General features: G+C 63.5%; 1 protein-coding gene across 14 annotated transcripts in view; it reads left to right on the top strand.

Moving 5' to 3' along the window:
* Positions 1-18570, top strand: part of D2HGDH (D-2-hydroxyglutarate dehydrogenase) — a 28252-nt gene that overhangs the window by 4741 nt on the left and 4941 nt on the right. For 7 of the 14 annotated variants that reach the window (XM_069582919.1, XM_069582928.1, XM_069582882.1 and 4 more), the window contains exons 3-9: positions 2913-2970; positions 4151-4290; positions 4973-5166; positions 7805-7973; positions 9853-9996; positions 11203-11345; positions 13549-13714. In XM_069582919.1, the coding sequence (XP_069439020.1) occupies positions 2913-2970; positions 4151-4290; positions 4973-5166; positions 7805-7973; positions 9853-9996; positions 11203-11345; positions 13549-13714 (1014 nt within the window). Of the gene's footprint in view, positions 1-2912; positions 2971-4150; positions 4291-4972; positions 5167-7804; positions 7974-9188; positions 9299-9471; positions 9997-11051; positions 11346-13130; positions 13286-13548; positions 13715-18570 lie in introns of all 14 variants that reach the window. The other 7 variants (XR_011255584.1, XR_011255589.1, XR_011255571.1 and 4 more) reach the window with 6 other exon arrangements.

The raw sequence follows: 18570 nt of genomic DNA, 5'->3' as shown, positions 1-18570 counted from the left end.
TTCTCCAAGGAAGGTCATGTTCGTGGGTTCTGGGGGTGGAGTTTCTACACGTCTTTTGGGGGGCCTGTTGTCCCCTCTGCAGCTCGCTTGGGCAGGATGCGGGCCCTGCAAGATGGCCTGGCCGCCCACACCTCCCACACCAGCTTGGAGATTCTTCTGGACTCAGCTTGCCTTCTTAATAGCAGGTTTCCTAAGGCCCTGTGTTGTCTTCCCTGGTGCTCAGATGGTGAAGAATCCGCCTGCAATGCAGGAGACCCAGGTTTGATCCCTGGGTCAGGAAGGTCCCCTGGAGAAGGGAATGGCAACCCACTCCAGTATTCTTGCCTGGAAAGCCCATGGACAGAGGAGCCTGGCGGGCTACAGTCCATGGGGTCACAAAGAGTTGGACACGACTGAGCGACTAACACTTCCACTTTTGTGTTGTCTCTTGAAGTGATTTCAGAGGTCATGTGACCTACTTAGTTACAAAAACCAACAGTGTTTCTGCTGCATATTAAGAAGATATGGTGGGGAGGGAGGTGGGAGGGGGGTTCATGTTTGGGAACGCATGTAAGAATTAAAGATTTTAAAATTAAAAAAAAAAAGAAGAAGATATGGAAGAGAAGCAGCTTACCACCCAACGCCATGTTTAAGCCTGAACTGCCAGGACGCGCTGGGCGCCCAGGTCCTCAGGCTGGGCCCGGAGCCAGCGCAGCCAGGCTGAAGGCGAGCCCTGGCGGGTGTGCTGGGCTCTCGGCTCAGGCACGGCGGGGCCGTGAGGGCGGCAGGAAAGCTGAGCGAGGCTCCAGACCAGAGTGCAGCGTCAGGAGCAAGTGCAACTGGGCGTGGGCGCAGGTGACGGGCCGGCCCTGCCCCGTGGGGAGGCTGGAGGCGGTGGACGCCTGTCTGCTGGGCTTCTCTACCAGGGTGCCCTTGAGGAAGGCGCCCAGGCCTGCCCCACCCTCATGGGCAGCCCCGCCCCGCCCCGCCCAGAGCCCCCAGCCTAGCCACAGGGCCACGTGGTGTCTCTGATACCGAGACAGGAGGGACGTCCCTGAGGAACGTGGGGGCCCGCAGTCCTGTGGGCAGTGTGGATGCTGGGCACAGCCTGTTCTGCGGGCCACTTGGCTCGAGAAGGCGGCTCTGAGTCCTGGAGCAGAAAATCTCAGTGGCCTGATCAGCAGGCTCCTGCCGAGGACGGGGCAGGAGGTGCCCGCTCTGCAAGGTCCTGTGGGAGCAGCCCCGAGGCGGTGGGTGCCGACCCCGAGGTGCCGTGTGCTGACCCCCAAGTGATGTGTGCTGACCCCTAGGAGGTGTGTGCTGACCCCGAGGTGCCGTGCGCTGACCCCCTAGGCGGTGTGTGCTGACCCCTAGGAGGTGTGTGCTGACCCTGAGTGGTGGGTGCTGACCCCGAGGCAGTGTACGCTGACCCCGAGGCGGTGTGTGCTGACCCCAAGTGGTGTGTGCTGGGGGACCAAGAGCCAGGAGCAATGCTGTGTTTGTGTGTGGGATGAGGGTGCCTGGGTGAGGCCCTGAGGTGAGGAGGGTGCCTCCCTTTCCTCAAGCCCAGAGGCACCTTGAGTGAGAGAGGGGGCTGCAGTGGAAGCAAAGCAGAGGCAGGAAGGCTCAGCAGCGGTGGGAGCAGCTGCTCCAGGGACAGTGGGCAGACAGCCTCCGGGAGGGACGGCAGGGGGACGGTCCCTGAAGTCAGGCCCTTGGAGCCCTGGGGATGTTCCTGGCAGGTGGCGCGCAGGGTGAGGAGGGCTGGATCAAGGGTGGCCCGCCTGTGAGCACAGCAGGGTGTTCGGAGGGGAAGGGAGGCTGCAGTGGGGGGTGGGGCGGTGGTGGGGGGTGGGGTGGGGGGTGATGGTGGCGGTGGCACCCTGACCCTGTGTGGCTGGCCCTTCTGCCTGCCCCCTTGCCAGCCTCTCCAGGCTGGACGTCCCTTCCCTCCAGTCCTGGGGGCTTCTCCAGAGTTGGCCTCTGATGGCTTCTGCCCTGGGCTTTGCTCTCTTTGTAGCCCCCCCTTATTAACACATCGGACCATTTTCTTATCCTTTCCCCATTAGAGAGGTAATCCCTAGGGCAGGAGAACTTTGCTTTTCTCTCTGTGCCTGGGCCTGGGCACACGGTGGGAGCTCAGGTATGAGAAGCACGAGTGAATGAAACCAACAGGAGCCTCGCGGATAACCAGGGTCCCTGCACTCGGCCGCCCAGAAGGACCTGGAGGCCTCCCGGCCAGGCGCCTGGGCAGACGCGGTTCATTTGATGAAAAGCAAACGAGACATGGCTTTCATAATAAGAAAGTAAGCTAGAAACTACAGTCCAATCTCAGAGCGCCGTAAAAGTCAGTGACGCAGCAGGAAACGTGCAAGACAGCCTGCTGCTCTCCTGCAGCCTCTTAGCTGCTTAAAGCACTTTCCGCAAAACTGAGCATAGAGAGAAACTTGATTGTCTTGGAGGCAGTGGTCAGGAATGCCGACAGATAAGGCCGCGACCGGGCATCAAATAACTCGTGATAACCAAGCACTGAGAGTCCACAGCCTGCACTGCTGTGGACAGATAGCCAAGATGATAAACAGGCAAGGTGGGGAAGGCCCCTTCCTGGAGCAGGAGGTGGGTTCATGAGTGCAGGTGAATGGGTGCGTTCAGAAGCTGAAGCTCGCGGGGGTCGGCTCTCAGGGCGCCGGATGTTCACGTGGCCTCAGGTGTTGCCACACGATACAGGTTCCTTCCCGGGGAAACCCAGTCACTTGCAGTGGAGAGGACTCCGGGCTCCTGCCACTGAGGTCCCCAGGCCCAGCTCCAGCCCACGGGCTGCCCGGGCGGGCCCCCCTCCTCAGCGAGTCAGGCTCTAGGCGGGGAGGCTGGCAGGCGGGCTTCCCCAGGAGGCGGGACGCCCCTCCTAGGTGGCCGTGGCTTCTGTCCCACAGGCTCCAGCAAGGTGCTGCTGAGGCCGCGGACGACCCAGGAGGTGGCACACATCCTCAGGTAGGCGCCCTGCCCGCCCCACTGCCTCCTCACCAGCGGGGCAGAGAGCACGCGGGCGGGAGGGCGGGGCGACGGGAGGGCGGGCAGAGCAGGAGACAGAGGGGCCGAGCAGGCTGAGCAGAGCTGCGGCCTCCAGGGGGCGCCGGGCAGCCTCGACACCCAGGGCAGCAGTGGGCACAGGCCTTTTCTTGAAAAACGCCTGCTTTGAAGTTTTCTATCTCTGTACGCTCGTGTTTACTATAGAAAAATTGGAAAACATAGAAAGCCATCAAGAAAAAAAAATTGCAAAAGCAAAGTTTTCCTCTCCAAATATAACCGCCGATGACATTTTGGTTTGCCAGCTCAGCGCTTTCTTGCGCGCGCGCGCGCGTGTGTGTGTGTGTGTGTGTGTGTGGGGGCTGTTAAGCATCATCACATTGTATCTCCCACGTCACGGCCTTTTCCTTCCATGTGGCGATGCCCGTGGTCTGATTCCTATTCCACGCCACTGTTGATGCGTGGAAGGTGAGTGCCCGAGAGTGCTCTGTCCCCGCCGCCCGTGGAGGTGTGTGCGGGGCCCCAGGACACCTGGCGCTGCTCCGACTGAGCTGCGGCTGGAGGCTGGCTGCCTGGCAGGTGGCTCACGTGACGCACGTGGGCAGCCTGCCCCGGGGTGGGGGCCCCAGTGCCCAGATCTTGACCCATCAGGGCCCGGTCCCTTCAGGTCCTCGCTCAGTAGGAGGCTGGCTGGGGACGAGGTGCTGCTGGTGACTCTGGCCTGCCTCTGAAGGGCAATGGGCAGGGGAGGGGTGGGCAGCCCAGGATAAAGGGGAGCAGAGATGCAGGGTGGGGGGCGGGAGGGGCCCTGAGTGTCCAGGGCTGCAGCTGTCGAGATGAACAGGCAGGGCGGCAGCGGACGCTCTGTCTGCGCTCGGAGAAGCAGCCTCGGGGTAGCCCAGGCCTCGTCTGTGACCTGGGAAGACCATGACCGCCTGTTCCCCCCCGCGGTTTGCGGGGTCACTTGCCCCTCAGACTCCTGTTGTGTGTGGGGATGGAGGAGGCACCCCCTTGAGGCTGTGGCAGGAAGTGGCTTGGCTCGGTGGTGGGAGAGGCTGGGGTCCCGTGGCCCTGATGGCGTCCTCCCCGGGTGCTGGTGTGGGAGTCAGAGGCAGCCCTGACCCTGGTCCTCGGCGTGTCCCAGGTACTGTCATGAGCGGAACCTGGCCGTGAACCCCCAGGGGGGCAACACAGGCATGGTGGGCGGCAGCACGCCGGTCTTTGACGAGATCATCCTGTCCACCGCCCTCATGAACCAGGTCCTCAGCTTCCATGACGTGTCGGGTAAGGCCGGCTGCCCCCGGGACTTCCCTGTCGGCCGCTGGGCTGGGCTGGGCTGGGCTGGGGAGGGGGGCCCAGGTCCGGGGTGGGGGAACAAGCAGGCACCCAGGCCCCTTGCACCTTGGGGCGACTTAGACCTTGGACTTGAGCTGCTCTGCGGCCCCTCCCAGCCACGCCGACCCTCCCTGAGGCCTGCGGGGTGTATAAGGGGCTCCACAGTTTCGAAGCTCCAGGCCCCACAACTGTGTGGGTGCCTCTCGGGCAGGACCCCTGGGCCGAGCATGCTCTCTGGCCAGGGCACCTGGACACTGGGGGGCTGGGCAGAGCCCCAGGATCCACCCACTCAATGCCAGCAGAATCTCCAACCCAGATTGTCTCCAGACTTGTCACATGTCCCCTGGGGCAGAATCCCACCCGCACTTGAGGGCCCTAGCCTTGTAGGAACCCCTCTTCACTGCTCCCTTGCGTGAGCCTGTGTGTGTGAGCCCTGTTCCCTCCCCTCCGTGGCCTCACTGGCCTTTCCTCTTTTCCCATAAAGCCATCTTCTAGGGGAGGGATGAGGGACACCCGTTTTCCTCCTCACCCTGGTTCCTGGATGGGCAGATGCCCCTCCCAGGGTTTTTGGCCTGCTGGGCCCCCTGGGCTGAGCCTGACGGCCCCCACGGGGGCTCTGCTTGCTCGGCAGGGGTCCTGGTCTGCCAGGCGGGGTGTGTTTTGGAGGCGCTGAGCCAGTACGTGGAGGAGCGGGGCTTCATCATGCCTTTGGACCTTGGGGCGAAGGGCAGCTGCCACATTGGGGGGAATGTGGCTACCAACGCAGGCGGCCTGCGGTTCCTGCGATACGGCTCCCTGCGGGGGACGGTCCTGGGCCTGGAAGTGGTGAGCTGGGGACACTTGCCGCCAGGCGCTGGCCCTGCTTCCGGGGACCTGGCCGGACCTGCTCTGGCTCCCGGGTTGGTCCCAGGGGCCTGGCCTTTCCCAGTGGTCGGCATGCAGGTCTCTGGTGAGACCCCCTGGCTCAGAGGTCAGGTGCACCCTTGCTCCCATACACGGGCACCCAGGGTGCTGCAGGCCCAGCCTTGGTGCCACCTTCTCGGGCCTCAGGTGGGCAGCGAGGCCACCTCAGGGTGCAGCCTGGTCTCCCCTGGGCCTCACCCGGGCCGTGGGGGTTACACGCAGCACCCCGCTCTCTGGCTTCCCACGAAGCGACGATGCACCTCCTGCCCCCACAAAGGGCTGCTGTGGGGGCTGTTCCCCTGAGCAGGTTCCCGGGTGGTGGCATTCCGCCCGCCAGCTCCCCGGGGGCTCGTGCCGCCACAGCTCCAGGGCTTTTCTAAAGCGTGGCCCCTGTGTTTGCCCACGGAGGGCGGGGGGCCGCTCCTGTCTGGTGAGCCGTGGGCCCCTGAGCTGCTCTCTGGCTGCAGGCTGCTTCATCGCAAGTCTCCTGCTGGCTTCTGCACGCTGTGCCGCTAAGCTTCTGACTAAATTCACCAGAGAGAGCATGACTGAGGCGCCTGTGGATGAGGAGTGCAGGGATGGGCACTGGTGCACTGCCTTTCCCTGCCTTCCTGCACCCCGGGTGTTCCCTGCCTTCCTGCACCCCGGGTGCTCCCTGCCTTCCTGCACCCCGGGTGCTCCCTGCTGCTCCACCCGGGTGCTCCCTGCTCCACCTGAGTTCTCCCTGCTCCACCCGAGTGCTCCCTGCTCCACCCGAGTGCTCCCTGCCTTCTTGCACCCCGGGTGCTCCCTGCTCCACCTGGGTGCTCCCTGCTCCACCTGAGTGGGTGCTCCCTGCCTTCCTGCACCCCGGGTGCTCCCTGCTCCACCCGGGTGCTCCCTGCTCCACCCGGGTGCTCCCTGCCTTCCTGCACCCCGGGTGCTCCCTGCTCCACCCAAGTGCTCCCTGCTCCACCTGTGTGCTCCCTGCTTTCCTGCACCCCGGGTGCTCCCTGCCTTCCTGCACCCCAGGTGCTCCCTGCCTTCCTGCACCTCGGGTGCTCCCTGCTCCACCCAAGTGCTCCCTGCTCCACCTGTGTGCTCCCTGCTTTCCTGCACCCCGGGTGCTCCCTGCCTTCCTGCACCCCGGGTGCTCCCTGCTGCTCCACCCGGGTGCTCCCTGCTCCACCTGAGTTCTCCCTGCTCCACCCGAGTGCTCCCTGCTCCACCCGAGTGCTCCCTGCCTTCTTGCACCCCGGGTGCTCCCTGCTCCACCTGGGTGCTCCCTGCTCCACCTGAGTGCTCCCTGCTCCACCTGAGTGGGTGCTCCCTGCCTTCCTGCACCCCGGGTGCTCCCTGCTCCACCCGGGTGCTCCCTGCTCCACCTGGGTGCTCCCTGCCTTCCTGCACCCTGGGTGCTCCCTGCTCCACCCAAGTGCTCCCTGCTCCACCTGTGTGCTCCCTGCTTTCCTGCACCCCGGGTGCTCCCTGCCTTCCTGCACCCCAGGTGCTCCCTGCCTTCCTGCACCTCGGGTGCTCCCTGCTCCACCCAAGTGCTCCCTGCTCCACCTGTGTGCTCCCTGCCTTCCTGCACCCCGGGTGCTCCCTGCTCCACCTGGGTGCTCCCTGCTCCACCTGAGTGGGTGCTCCCTGCCTTCCTGCACCCCGGGTGCTCCCTGCTCCACCCAAGTGCTCCCTGCTCCACCTGTGTGCTCCCTGCTTTCCTGCACCCCGGGTGCTCCCTGCCTTCCTGCACCCCAGGTGCTCCCTGCCTTCCTGCACCTCGGGTGCTCCCTGCTCCACCCAAGTGCTCCCTGCTCCACCTGTGTGCTCCCTGCTTTCCTGCACCCCGGGTGCTCCCTGCCTTCCTGCACCCCGGGTGCTCCCTGCTGCTCCACCCGGGTGCTCCCTGCTCCACCTGAGTTCTCCCTGCTCCACCCGAGTGCTCCCTGCTCCACCCGAGTGCTCCCTGCCTTCTTGCACCCCGGGTGCTCCCTGCTCCACCTGGGTGCTCCCTGCTCCACCTGAGTGCTCCCTGCTCCACCTGAGTGGGTGCTCCCTGCCTTCCTGCACCCCGGGTGCTCCCTGCTCCACCCGGGTGCTCCCTGCTCCACCCGGGTGCTCCCTGCCTTCCTGCACCCTGGGTGCTCCCTGCTCCACCCAAGTGCTCCCTGCTCCACCTGTGTGCTCCCTGCTTTCCTGCACCCCGGGTGCTCCCTGCCTTCCTGCACCCCAGGTGCTCCCTGCCTTCCTGCACCTCGGGTGCTCCCTGCTCCACCCAAGTGCTCCCTGCTCCACCTGTGTGCTCCCTGCTTTCCTGCACCCCGGGTGCTCCCTGCCTTCCTGCACCCCGGGTGCTCCCTGCTCCACCCGAGGTGCTCCCCGCCCCATCTGGGTGTTCCCCACTCAACCCAAGGTGTCCCCCCCCCCATCCTGGTGCTCCCTGCTCTGCCCCAGGTGCTCTCCACCCTGCCCTGGGTGCTCCCCCGCCCCCCTCCTCTGCCCCAGGGCTCGCTCTCGGTGCACAGGGTGGGTTGGCCGCCCCAGGGCAGCGTGGGGCCAGTGCTGACGCCATCTCTAGGTGCTGGCCGACGGAGCCGTCCTGAACTGCCTCACGTCTCTGCGGAAGGACAACACGGGCTACGACCTGAAGCAGCTCTTCATTGGGTCAGAGGGCACCCTGGGGGTCATCACGGCCGTGTCCATCCTGTGTCCACCCAAGCCCAGCGCTGTGAACGTGGCCTTCCTCGGTAGGCGCCCTCCCCCAGCCTCCGGGGGATTCTTGGGCAGCACTGCCTGCAGCCACGCAGGCCGCCCCTCCCGTTCCTCCCGCCTCTCCCTCTCCCCATGGGCCGGGACCTGGCCTTGGTGCCAAGGTGGGGTCTGGACCGGGCACGCTTTATTCTGTAAAAGGACTGGGGCTTCCTGCGTCTCTTCCACCCGGTGTTTGTTATCCTTAAATAACAGCTTATGCTGTAGGGTAAAGACCAAAAGGAAGCCAAACCAAAAGAAGATAAATCAGGAGAGCCGGGTTTGATCCCTGGGTTGGGACGATCCGCTGGAGGAGGGCATGGCAGCCCACTCCAGTGTTCTTGCCTGGAGGATCCCAGGGACAGAGGAGCCTGGCAGGGTGCGGTCCCTGGGGTCACACAGAGTCGGATGCGAGTGAATGACCTTCCTTCCCTCTCACTCACTCATGCCGGAAGGTTCGCAGGGAGGCAGCGTTTGGTGCCAGGTCCAGGGCCGGGTCCGTTCATCTCAGGGCCCTTAGTCCACCTGGTGGGGCCAGCAGCTCACCACCGTCTCTGCAGGCGCGTCGGGGCCCCCTCCAGCCGCGCGGCTCCTCGACTCCCCTGCCCCGAGTCCCCCTCCTGCCCCGTCCCCATCCACCTGCGCCAGGCCCCGGCCCCGCGACCTTGTCGTCCTGATGCCTTCTGTCCCGCTGGTCGTCACTGTAATTCCACGTTTGCCGTCTGGCGTCGGGCTTTCCTGGCCCCGCGCCGTGAACACATCCTGGTTGCTCCGTCACGGACGCCTGGGGCTGTGAGTCCCTGCTGAGTCCACGTGAGTCCGTGCGTGTCTGTCTGGCATGTCTCCCTCCTCCCCTTTCCTGGAAGGCGGCCCTGGCGTCTGGTGTCTCCGTCCTGTGGGAGCGGCGCTCCTCGCAGCTCCGGTGGTGGGTTGGCGTCCCCTGCGGCCGCCCTGAGGGGCTGTTTCTCTTTCTTTGGCCGATGCAGAGATTTCCTCTTTTCCTTTGGTCTCTTATGGGTTCCAGTATGTCTCCTGTGAGAGTGCGTTTCTTTCTTTCTGGAGCTTCCTAAGCGCCCCACTTCCAGAAGCTTCCCTCCACCCCGTCCTCAGCGGCCGCCCAGCCCTCTCTCCTCCCAGCACGGTGATGAGACGCACGAGGGGACCTTTCAGGCTGTCAGTCTCCATGTGTTGTAACCGCGCGGCTTTTCCTCCAGTCCCGCTCTGTGTTGCATTCTGGAAGCTTCCCTCCGATCTGTCTCCAGTTCGCTCAGCTCCCTTTGCTGGGGTTCACAGGCCGCCCCTGGCTGCTCCTTGGCCCCACAGGGTGGGTCCCACCCCCCCACCCCCACCCCCCCACCCCCACCCCCCCACCCCCACCCCCCCACCCCCACCCCCCCACCCCCACCCCCCCCCACCCCCCCCACCCCCACCCCCCCCACCCCCACCTCCCCCACCCCCCCACCCCCACCCCCTGACCATCCTCCCTGCCCTTCCCAGGACCCCTCAGGGCCTCCTCATCCCTGCCAGGAAGGGCCGAGCTTACCCCCGTGCCCACCAGGTCTTCTTGGCCCGCCCCGCCTGCCTGCACATCGACGTCCGTGCTCTGCCTTGGGCGCCTGGCAGCCAGCCCCGGGTGCTGGGGCGCCGCGGAGAGCTGGGGGCCGGGAAACGTGCCCTGAATGCTTGCGGGACCCGGGGTGTCAGAGACACAGCCGAGTTGCTTCCCGAGGGGCCCGTTTCTTCCCGCGTGTTTGCGACTTTCCAAGTGGCCGTTGGCCGGGCGGGTTGGTTTTGCTGCTTGAAGGGCGGCTCGGGTGGCCCGTGGAGGCCCCGTGTCTGCCTGCCAGTCTGCCTGCTCCCTCACCGTACCTGTTGCAGGCTGCCCGGGCTTTGCCGAAGTGCTGCAGACCTTCCGTACCTGCAGGGCGATGCTGGGCGAGATCCTGTCTGCGTTTGAGTTCATGGATGCCGAGTGCATGAAGCTGGTCAGGCTCCACCTCGGTCTCTCCTGCCCCGTGCAAGGTACTGCCCCTGCCTGCCTGTGGGCAGTGCCCGCCTCACCTTTTGCGCCATTTGGCATGTGGGCTGATGGAAGGTGCCAGGCCTCCAGCCCGTCCGTGGAGTGGAAGGGGCAGGAGGCGCGGCGGTTCTAGCCTCCCCGTCGCTGTTGAGGGCAGGGCTCTCCCTGAGATCCCTTCCCCGGCGGAGCTGGGTCAGATGCTGGCAGTTGTGCCGGAGCCCCGGGGTCTCTGGAACAGCCGGACGCAGTCAGGACCCTCCGCCGGCTCCTCAACTGGGAGAAGTGTCCCCCCAAAACGTGCCAGCCCCCAGAGCTCAGCCAGCTCCTTCCAGTTTAGCTGACGAGCTTGTCACGCCTGGTTCTTGAGTCCACGCGATGTGTGCGTCTGGGTAAACCCGCACAGCTGCAGGTCCTGGCATTCTCACTCCTGAAAACGACCAGAGGAAGCAGCCCTGGTCTCACCCCAGGCCACCGTCACGGAACCGCAGCCCTCAACAAGGGCACTGCTTTTCCCCGTTCTGGAGGCTGCAAGCCCAGGACCAGGGCTCCATGGGGGCTGGGTGAAGTGGGGGCCCTCACGTGGCATCTTCTCTATGTGTGAGGGCCTGGAAAAGTGGAGGGTCCCTTGGGGTGGGGTGGGAAGGTCCCTGGGTGGGAGGGGAGTCTCTAATGGGATGGAGGGCCCCTGGGGGCATAGAGGTCCCCTGGGGGTTTTGAGGGCCCCTGGGGGGTGTGGAGGGTCCCTGGGGGTGTTAAGGGCCCCTGGGGGTATGGAGGGTCTGTGGGGGGTGTGGAGGGTCCGTGGAGATGTTGATAGCCCCTGGGGGGTGTGGAGGCCCCTGGGGCATGGAGGGTCCCTGGAGGGTGTGGAGGGTCCCTGGGGGTGTGGAGGGCCCCTGTATGCACAGAGGGCCCCCGAGGAGTCATCCACCACGGCAGGCAGCACACCTCCACTCAACCTGCGGTTTGATGAGAGGAGCCCCACCCTCCACTGCACGATCCCGGCCCCAGCATTCCGGCTCTGCCTTGTCTCCTGGGGGCACTGTTTCTCTTACAGTGAAGGACCTGTCTTTAGCCACAGTAGCCGGTGGCTGCTCTGTGGGTGACCCCAGCATGTCGGAAGGTGCTGGAGCTCCCTGGCCCCAGCGGTCCTGCCCCGGCCTTCCCCTGACCGCCTCCCCCTGCTCACCCTGCCTCTGCGCTTCCAGAAAGCCCCTTCTACGTCCTCATTGAGACGGCGGGCTCTGGGCCGGGGCATGACGCTGAAAAGCTGGGCTGCTTCCTGGAGCAGGTGCTGGATTCAGGGCTGGTGACCGACGGGACCCTGGGCAGCGACGAGAGGAGGATCAAGGTGGGCGCTAAAGTGAGAGGGGCTGTGGCCGGGGACCCACCTGCCGGCCGCCTCACTGAAACATACTTGGTGTCTGGGCCTGTGGACAGGGGGCGGCTGGGCAGGGCGTGGGGGGCTCCCTGGGAGGGGCTTCACCAGAGGGTGAGGAAGGTGGGCCTGGCGTGGAGGAGGCTGCTATCACCGTGTGGGCGTGGGAGCTGGGGGGCCACGGTCACCGTCCAGGGACCTGGGGCCTCGGGGGCTGCTACCCATCCTGTTCCCACCTGGCCCTCTGGTCTAGGTGCCTCAGAGCCGAGGCCCTCACCTCCTGACACAGGGTTTCAGTCCTGCTCCTAGTGACCCGCCCCCTTCCTGTCCTTCCTGTGAGGCTGGGCTTGCTGGGCTGAGTCCTGGGGGTGGGGGGGATGGGGGAGATGGGGGCTGAGTCCTGGGGGGGGTGGGGGCTGAGTCCTGGGGGGGTGCGGCTGAGTCCTGGAGTGATTGGGCCTGTGTCCTGGGGGAGATGGGGGCTCAGTCCTGGGGGAGATGGGAGCTCAGTCCTGGGGGGGATGGGGGCTCAGTCCTGGGGGAGATGGGGCCTGTGTCCTGGGGGGGATGGGGGCTCAGTCCTGGGGGAGATGGGGGCTCAGTCCTGGGGGAGATGGGAGCTCAGTCCTGGGGGAGATGGGGCCTGTGTCCTGGGGGGGATGGGGGCTCAGTCCTGGGGGAGATGGGGCCTGTGTCCTGGGGGGGATGGGGGCTCAGTCCTGGGGGAGATGGGGGCTCAGTCCTGGGGGAGATGGGAGCTCAGTCCTGGGGGAGATGGGGCCTGTGTCCTGGGGGGGATGGGGGCTCAGTCCTGGGGAGATGGGGCCTGTGTCCTGGGGGGGATGGGGGCTCAGTCCTGGGGAGATGGGGCCTGTGTCCTGGGGGGGATGGGGGCTCAGTCCTGGGGGAGATGGGGCCTGTGTCCTGGGGGGGATAGGGCTGAGACCTGGGCTATGTCCTCCTCTCCCCACCGGGCCCAGTGCTGGGGCTTGCCTCCCATGCTTCCCTTGTTTCCCACTAAACGCACTTGCCTGGGAATGAGGAACCTCTGGGCCTCAGGCCTGAGAGCCGGGCCCTGCCCGCTCTGGGCACAGGGCCCACGTCTTCTGATGGAGGGCCCAGGTCCAGCGGCCCCGGCTCCGTCTGGGTGCATCGAGCTCCAGGCTGCTGTGTGGGGCGGGCGGAGCTAGAGCAGGGCTCCTGGGCTGTCTGCCGGGGGAGGGGTCCCACCCCAGGGACACCCCGCCTACCTTGATGCCCCGTTCTCAAGCGTTGGTGTCCAGGGCCCTGGTGGAGACACGGGGCGGGGGCCGGGGGTGTTTGAGCCTGGATGGGTTACGGAGCAGTGTTAGCTGTGCAGGTGCACAGAGGTGTTGCAGACGGAACGTTCTAGAGAGACTGGGTTCTAGAGAGACTGGGTTTGGAGCGGTGGGCGAGGTGGGTGGACAAGGGGCCTGCAGCTCTGTGGCCGTGCTGGGACATGAGGGCTTGAGGAGGCCGCACAGGGCGGGCGGGGCTGCTGGGCTCAGGCCGGGCATGTGGCCAGGCCCCAGGCACGGGAGGAGCGTCAGGTCACGATGAAGTTTGGGGCGCCCAGGCGTGGGAGGGGTGTGACCCACAGTGCTGAGCAACTGGGGAAACGCAGACGCCCAGTGGGTATCCCGTGCTGGAGAGGAACTGTTCCTTGCTCAGGGGTGATTATTGCACCGTGGGCTTGTTAAAAAAGAAATGAAGAAAATGATGTTTTCCCTTACCCAGAAAGCTGCCTCGCCTCGAGGTTTCCTGAGACATGGAGGTGGGACGTGGAGGATGGGGGGTGATGAGACGGGACAAGCCTGGGGACCCCTTCCCGGGCCGTCTGTGACGAGACAGGACATCGTGGGGCGCTGGGAAGGGCGTGCGGCCGTGCTGAGGTCTCCGCCTGTGTCCCCGAGCTCCCCCCGCCCTGCCGGTCCTGAAATCACGGGGTCAGCACTAATTGTCCCCGAGGGGCCCTGGGTGTCTGCCCTCAGGGGCCCGCCTGGCCACGTCTGGGGTCCCCGTCTAGTGTGGGTTCTCGGAAGCCGTGCCCTTGTCATGGCGTGGGATGTTTTTGTCACCTGAGGGTTCCCTCCCGACCCTGGGGTTACCCCGCAGCCCTGCCCGCTCGGGATAACTGTGCCCGCACCCCCTCCAGATGCTGTGGGCACTCAGGGAGCGGATCACCGAGGCCCTGAGCCGTGACGGCTACGTGTACAAGTACGACCTCTCGCTGCCCCTGGACAGGCTCTACGACCTCGTGGGTGACTTGCGTGCCCGGCTCGGCCCGAGTGCCAAGCACGTGGTGGGCTACGGCCACCTGGGTGAGCACAGCCCGCGGGATCGGGGGCGTGCCTGGGGCGTCCCGAGAAGGCCTGCTCGGGAAGGCCCGCCCTGGGAGCGCGGGCTTGGAGCTTGGCTGGGGCGGGGGCCCGGCCTGATCACGGGGATCTCCTGTTTGAGGATGAGCTCTGACCCAGCCCTCCCTCCAGATGAAAGGGTCTTAAAGCTATTTCCGGTCATTATTGTGTGCAGAAGAGTCACGCTTGTAAGTTATTGATTCACAGGAAGGAGCAATTTCATCCCCCTCGATTTTCAGCAGCCTTTGGGACCGGGTGTCCCAAAGCCCCATCTGTTCACAGGTGTGGGGGTGACTTCTGCCTGGGGCCTCCGCTGTCCTTTCCATAGGGTGGGCTCAGTTCTGCCTCCCGGGACTGTATGTGGGGGCCCTGAATGCATCACGTGGAGGAATTCCACTCTGGAAATTGAGCGTGGTTGCTGATTTGCTGAATGCTCTTTCTGCGTCTGCTCGGGTGCCGGGCTCTGGTTTCCCGTTAACCCCCAGGGCTCATCTCTCTGGACCTGGGGGCGAGTGGGTCTGTGTGTCCGGGTCAGCCCAGCGTGACCGGGACCCTTCTATGTCTTGTCTGACCCGTTTACTGACCCCGTGGAGGAGCTCCTCCATCCTGCCCTATCAGGTTCCCTTTGTCTGTCCAGGCTGGAGATTGGTCTCAGAGTCATAAAGTGACCTGGGGGTCATCTCTGGAAGCATCTGGCAGGTTGAGATTACCTCCTCTTTGAACATTTAGTAGCTTGCAGGTGAAGGTACTTGGGCCTGAAGTTTTTGGTGGGGAATTTTTTTTAGGAGATGGACTGCAAAGCACTTTCTTTCATAACTTCAGGACTCTCCCAGCTTACCTTTTCTTCAGAATCGACTTTGTTCTTTTTTTTTCCGGCCTTTTGTCCGTCTCTTCTAAGATCCTGACTGTTCTGGCCTTGCGTTGTTCTTATTATCCTTTGTGCCGTGTCCAGCACTTGCGGAGGGGGACCGTCTAAGTCCGGATTTGGATGGTTTCTTCTCTATGTACAGCCCAAAGGTTGTGAGTTTTATCTGGGACCGTACTGAGAGCTCTAGGCGGGGAGCAGGCTCTCGGACGGTGCAGAGGGGCTGCTCCCGGAGGCAGAGGAGCAGCCAGGATACATGGGAGCGTTGTGCTGGGGCAGAAAAGCCCGTGAGTCAGACATCACAGTTACTGCTCCTCACAAGCAGGCGTGCCAGGGTGTTGGGGAGATGCGGGCGTCTGGGCCGGGAGAGCCCCATTCCGCGTGGCTCTCAGCTGTCTCAGGCCAGGGTGCGTCCTGGCTTCCGCACAGGGCTGTGGGCTCAGGGGCTGGTGGCTGGGCCTCCGTGACTGGGAGAGAGGACGGCCGCAGGGGCTGGCCCAGGGCCCGGGTGACTGGGAGAGAGGGGCGGCCCCGTCCACACCGTTCTCTCTTGCTCGGGTGCTTGTTGATGTTGCAGTCTCTCCACGGTCAGCGCTGGGCCTTGCTGGTCTTTTCCATTGTAGCTTTTGTGTTTGGTGCTTTTCTCTTCTCCACCTTCAGGCGTCGCTGCTGCTTTTCTTACTATAGTTAAACACGTAGCTCACCGATTTTCAGCCTTTCTGCTCTTCAGCGTATTTAAATTTCCCTCCGTGTAAGCACACAGGTTGTGTTTGCTGGTTTTAAAAAGTACCTATTTCTTGCCTCCTCAGACTTGGCAGCATCCAGGAGCGCCCACAGGAGTCACGAGGCCCAGACCTGGCTCCAGGCCGTTGTGTCCTATGACCGAGGCACTGGCCCTGCACGCCTGGTACTTCCGCCCGCTCGGCATCTGCGCCCCTGGGCGCTCGGTGCCACCCCTCTGCAGGGGAGTGGGTCGGGGACGCAGGGTGCCTCCCTCTGTCCCGTCGCTGCCGCTGGCCGGGGGCTCCCCCCGTCTGAGGGCGCTCTCGTCATCTTTCTGTTCTGAACGCTTTCTGATTTCCCTCGTCATTGCTCCTCTGACCTACGAGGTGGGCAGAACTGTGTATTTTAACTTCCAAACGTGTGGGAGTTTTCCACCCACTTGAAGGCCGTGGGCTTGCTGTTGACCGTGCGGTGGATGGGGGCTGGGTGGAGAGCGCCGCGGGTGGAAGTATCGTCCCTGCCCGGGGCACCGCCAGTCTCCCCAGCCATTTGCCGGGTGCTGAGAGCAGACCCTCTGGATCCAGCCTGCCCTCTGCGCCGCCGCCGGCGGCCGGAGCCCGCTCGGCTGTCAGCTGCCGAGCGAGCCCCCTGCCCCTGCAGTGAGGCTGGGCCCCCTTCTGGTGCCTCGGCTGCTTCTGAAGGTGGAGACCCCGTTCGATGCCAAGAGGCCAGCCTCTGTGCACCAGTGCCAGATCGAATCTCAGAGGCAGAGTTGGGGCAAAGTAATAAAAAATAGATTCATTGCTCTGCCAGGCCGGGGTGGCACGGTGGGCTCCTGCCCCTGAACTGTGTCCCAAGCTGGGAGGATCTGGTGAGGAGTTTATGGGGACAGCGCAGGGCAGGGTTGATGATAGGGACCAGGGTGTGAGCGGGGCCTGCACTCCCCTAGCCTGGTGGATGATAGGGACCAGGGTGTGAGCGGGGCCTGCACTCCCCTAGCCTGGTGGATGATAGGGACCAGGGTGTGAGCGGGGCCTGCATTCCTTTAGCCTGGCCTCAGGTGTCTCCTGAGCTTCTCTAGATTAGCAAACAGGGATCCTCTGTGGAATGAAGAACCTGACAGCTTCCACTTACAGGGGTGCTTAGGTCTGCAAAGCTCAAAGATACTGTCAAATGCGTCCCTTGAGTTGCAGCTGAAACCACGTACCTCAGGTTTGGACTGGAACCCATGTGGTGGGGGCAGGGAGTCGAGCCCAGGAAAAATCCACGGTCTTTTTTTCTTGTCTTTTTAAATTTCTTTCCATGTGCTATGTGACTTTGGGTTTCCCCACTGGCTCAGCGATAAAGAGTCTGCCTGCAGTCCAGGAGCGGCAGGAGCCTCAGGTTTGATCCCTGGGTCGGGAAGACCCCCTGGAGGATGGCCTGGCAACCCACTCCAGCATTCTCGCCTGGAGAATCCCAGGGACAGAGGAGCAAGCTAAATATAGTCCATGGAGTCGCAAAGAGTCAGGCACGGCTGAGCCGCTGAGCAGCAGCGTGCGTGTGGCGCTGAGACGCCACGGGTTCGCTTTGGGCCCCTCTAGGCTTTCACTGCTGGGTGGGCTCCCGCCAGGTGTGGGGAGTGGGCTTCTCTCGTTGCAGAGCACAACTCTAAGGGCGCCTCTAGAGCACACAGGCTCAGGAGCTGCCGTGCTTAGTTGCCCTGCAGTGTGCGGAACCTTCTGGGGCCAGGGATCAAGCCCATGTCCCCTGCGTTGGCAGGCAGAGTCTTAACCCCTGGGCCACTGGGGAAGTCCACCCATGGACTTTTAACTAAGGTCGCACACCTGGTCTCAGGACTTAATGACGCTCAGGTTCTTGATGTCTCGTGGCAGAAAGGATGCAATGAGAGACAGAACGGTCGGAAAGACGCGGGTTCGTTTAGAGAGGGGTGCGCTGCACAGTGTGGGCCATCTCAGAAGGGGAGAGTCCCCCATCTGTGGGGCAGCCAGTAATCTCACAAGCTAACAAGTGGGAGGGTTATCCCAGCTGTTTCAGGGGAGAGGCGGAGGCTTCCAGGAAGTGGATCACGGCCGACTTTTTGGTCTCTGTGGGCCGCCCTTGGACCTGTCGTGCTGGGACGAGTGCTGACGTGTTGCGATGATGTGTACCGAGGCCCAAGGTCTAGTAGAGGCTGACTCGTAGCCATCTTGGGCCCAGCTGGTGCTGATTGTTAGGCCGTCTCATTCTTTTCAAGGCCGCGCCCGTGCCCTGCCCCTGCTGCTCTGCTGTTCTTGCCTGCTCCTCCCTGTCTCTGGACCCCTCCCCTCCCTGATTAGCAACCGTTCCAGTCTGCCCTTTGGAGCTCAGGGAAGGTCGTGGTCGAACAGAGAGACCCCACAGGGTGCTGCTCATTTTCAGGTAGTTCGACTTGTGGGGCATTTTAGCAAAGAACAGTACCTCTTTGGAGATAGCATGGATGAAGGAAGAGGACGGATGTTCAGGGGCAAATTGTGGGAAGGTTTATAAACATGCAGGAAACTGGCGGACACGAGTCTCATGTAGGCCAAGCCCGGAGCTGCCCCGGGTGGCGGCCCTGCCCTTGCTGGGGCCTGGGGACACCTTCACACACTCTCGTCCTGTTTCCACGTGGGTGGAGGGCAGGGGGCTGTTCTGTGTCTCTTTCTCCTCAGTTACCTTCAGCTCAAAATAACCCTTATGCCAAAGCGGCCCGCCTTGAGGTGGCGTATTTTGCTGCCCTTCATTCGCAGAGACTGTGCAGTGACCTGGGTCGGCCTCGCTTTTGGCCTCTATTTGTCCCTTGTTTCTTCTGTTTTTTTTTTTTGCTCTGAATTGTTACCTTCTTTGCCAGCAAAGGTCCGTCTAGTCAAGGCTATGGTTTTTCCTGTGGTCATGTATGGATGTGAGAGTTGGACTGTGAAGAAGGCTGAGCGCCGAAGAATTGCTGCTTTTGAAGTGTGGTGTTGGAGAAGACTCTTGAGAGTCCCTTGGACTGCAAGGAGATCCAGCCAGTCCATTCTGAAGGAGATCAGCCCTGGGATTTCTTTGGAAGGAATGATGCTAAAGCTGAAACTCCAGTACTTTGGCCACCTCATGCGAAGAGTTGACTCATTGGAAAAGACTCTGATGCTGGGAAGGATTGGGGGCAGGAGGAGAGGGGGACGACAGAGGATGAGATGGCTGGATGGCATCACTGACTCAATGGACATGAGTTTGAGTGAACTCTGGGAGA

This window comes from Ovis canadensis, chromosome 1 (assembly GCF_042477335.2).
Source record: "Ovis canadensis isolate MfBH-ARS-UI-01 breed Bighorn chromosome 1, ARS-UI_OviCan_v2, whole genome shotgun sequence".
Lineage (NCBI taxonomy): Eukaryota > Metazoa > Chordata > Mammalia > Artiodactyla > Bovidae > Ovis > Ovis canadensis.
This window is presented reverse-complemented; position numbering and strand designations above follow the sequence as displayed.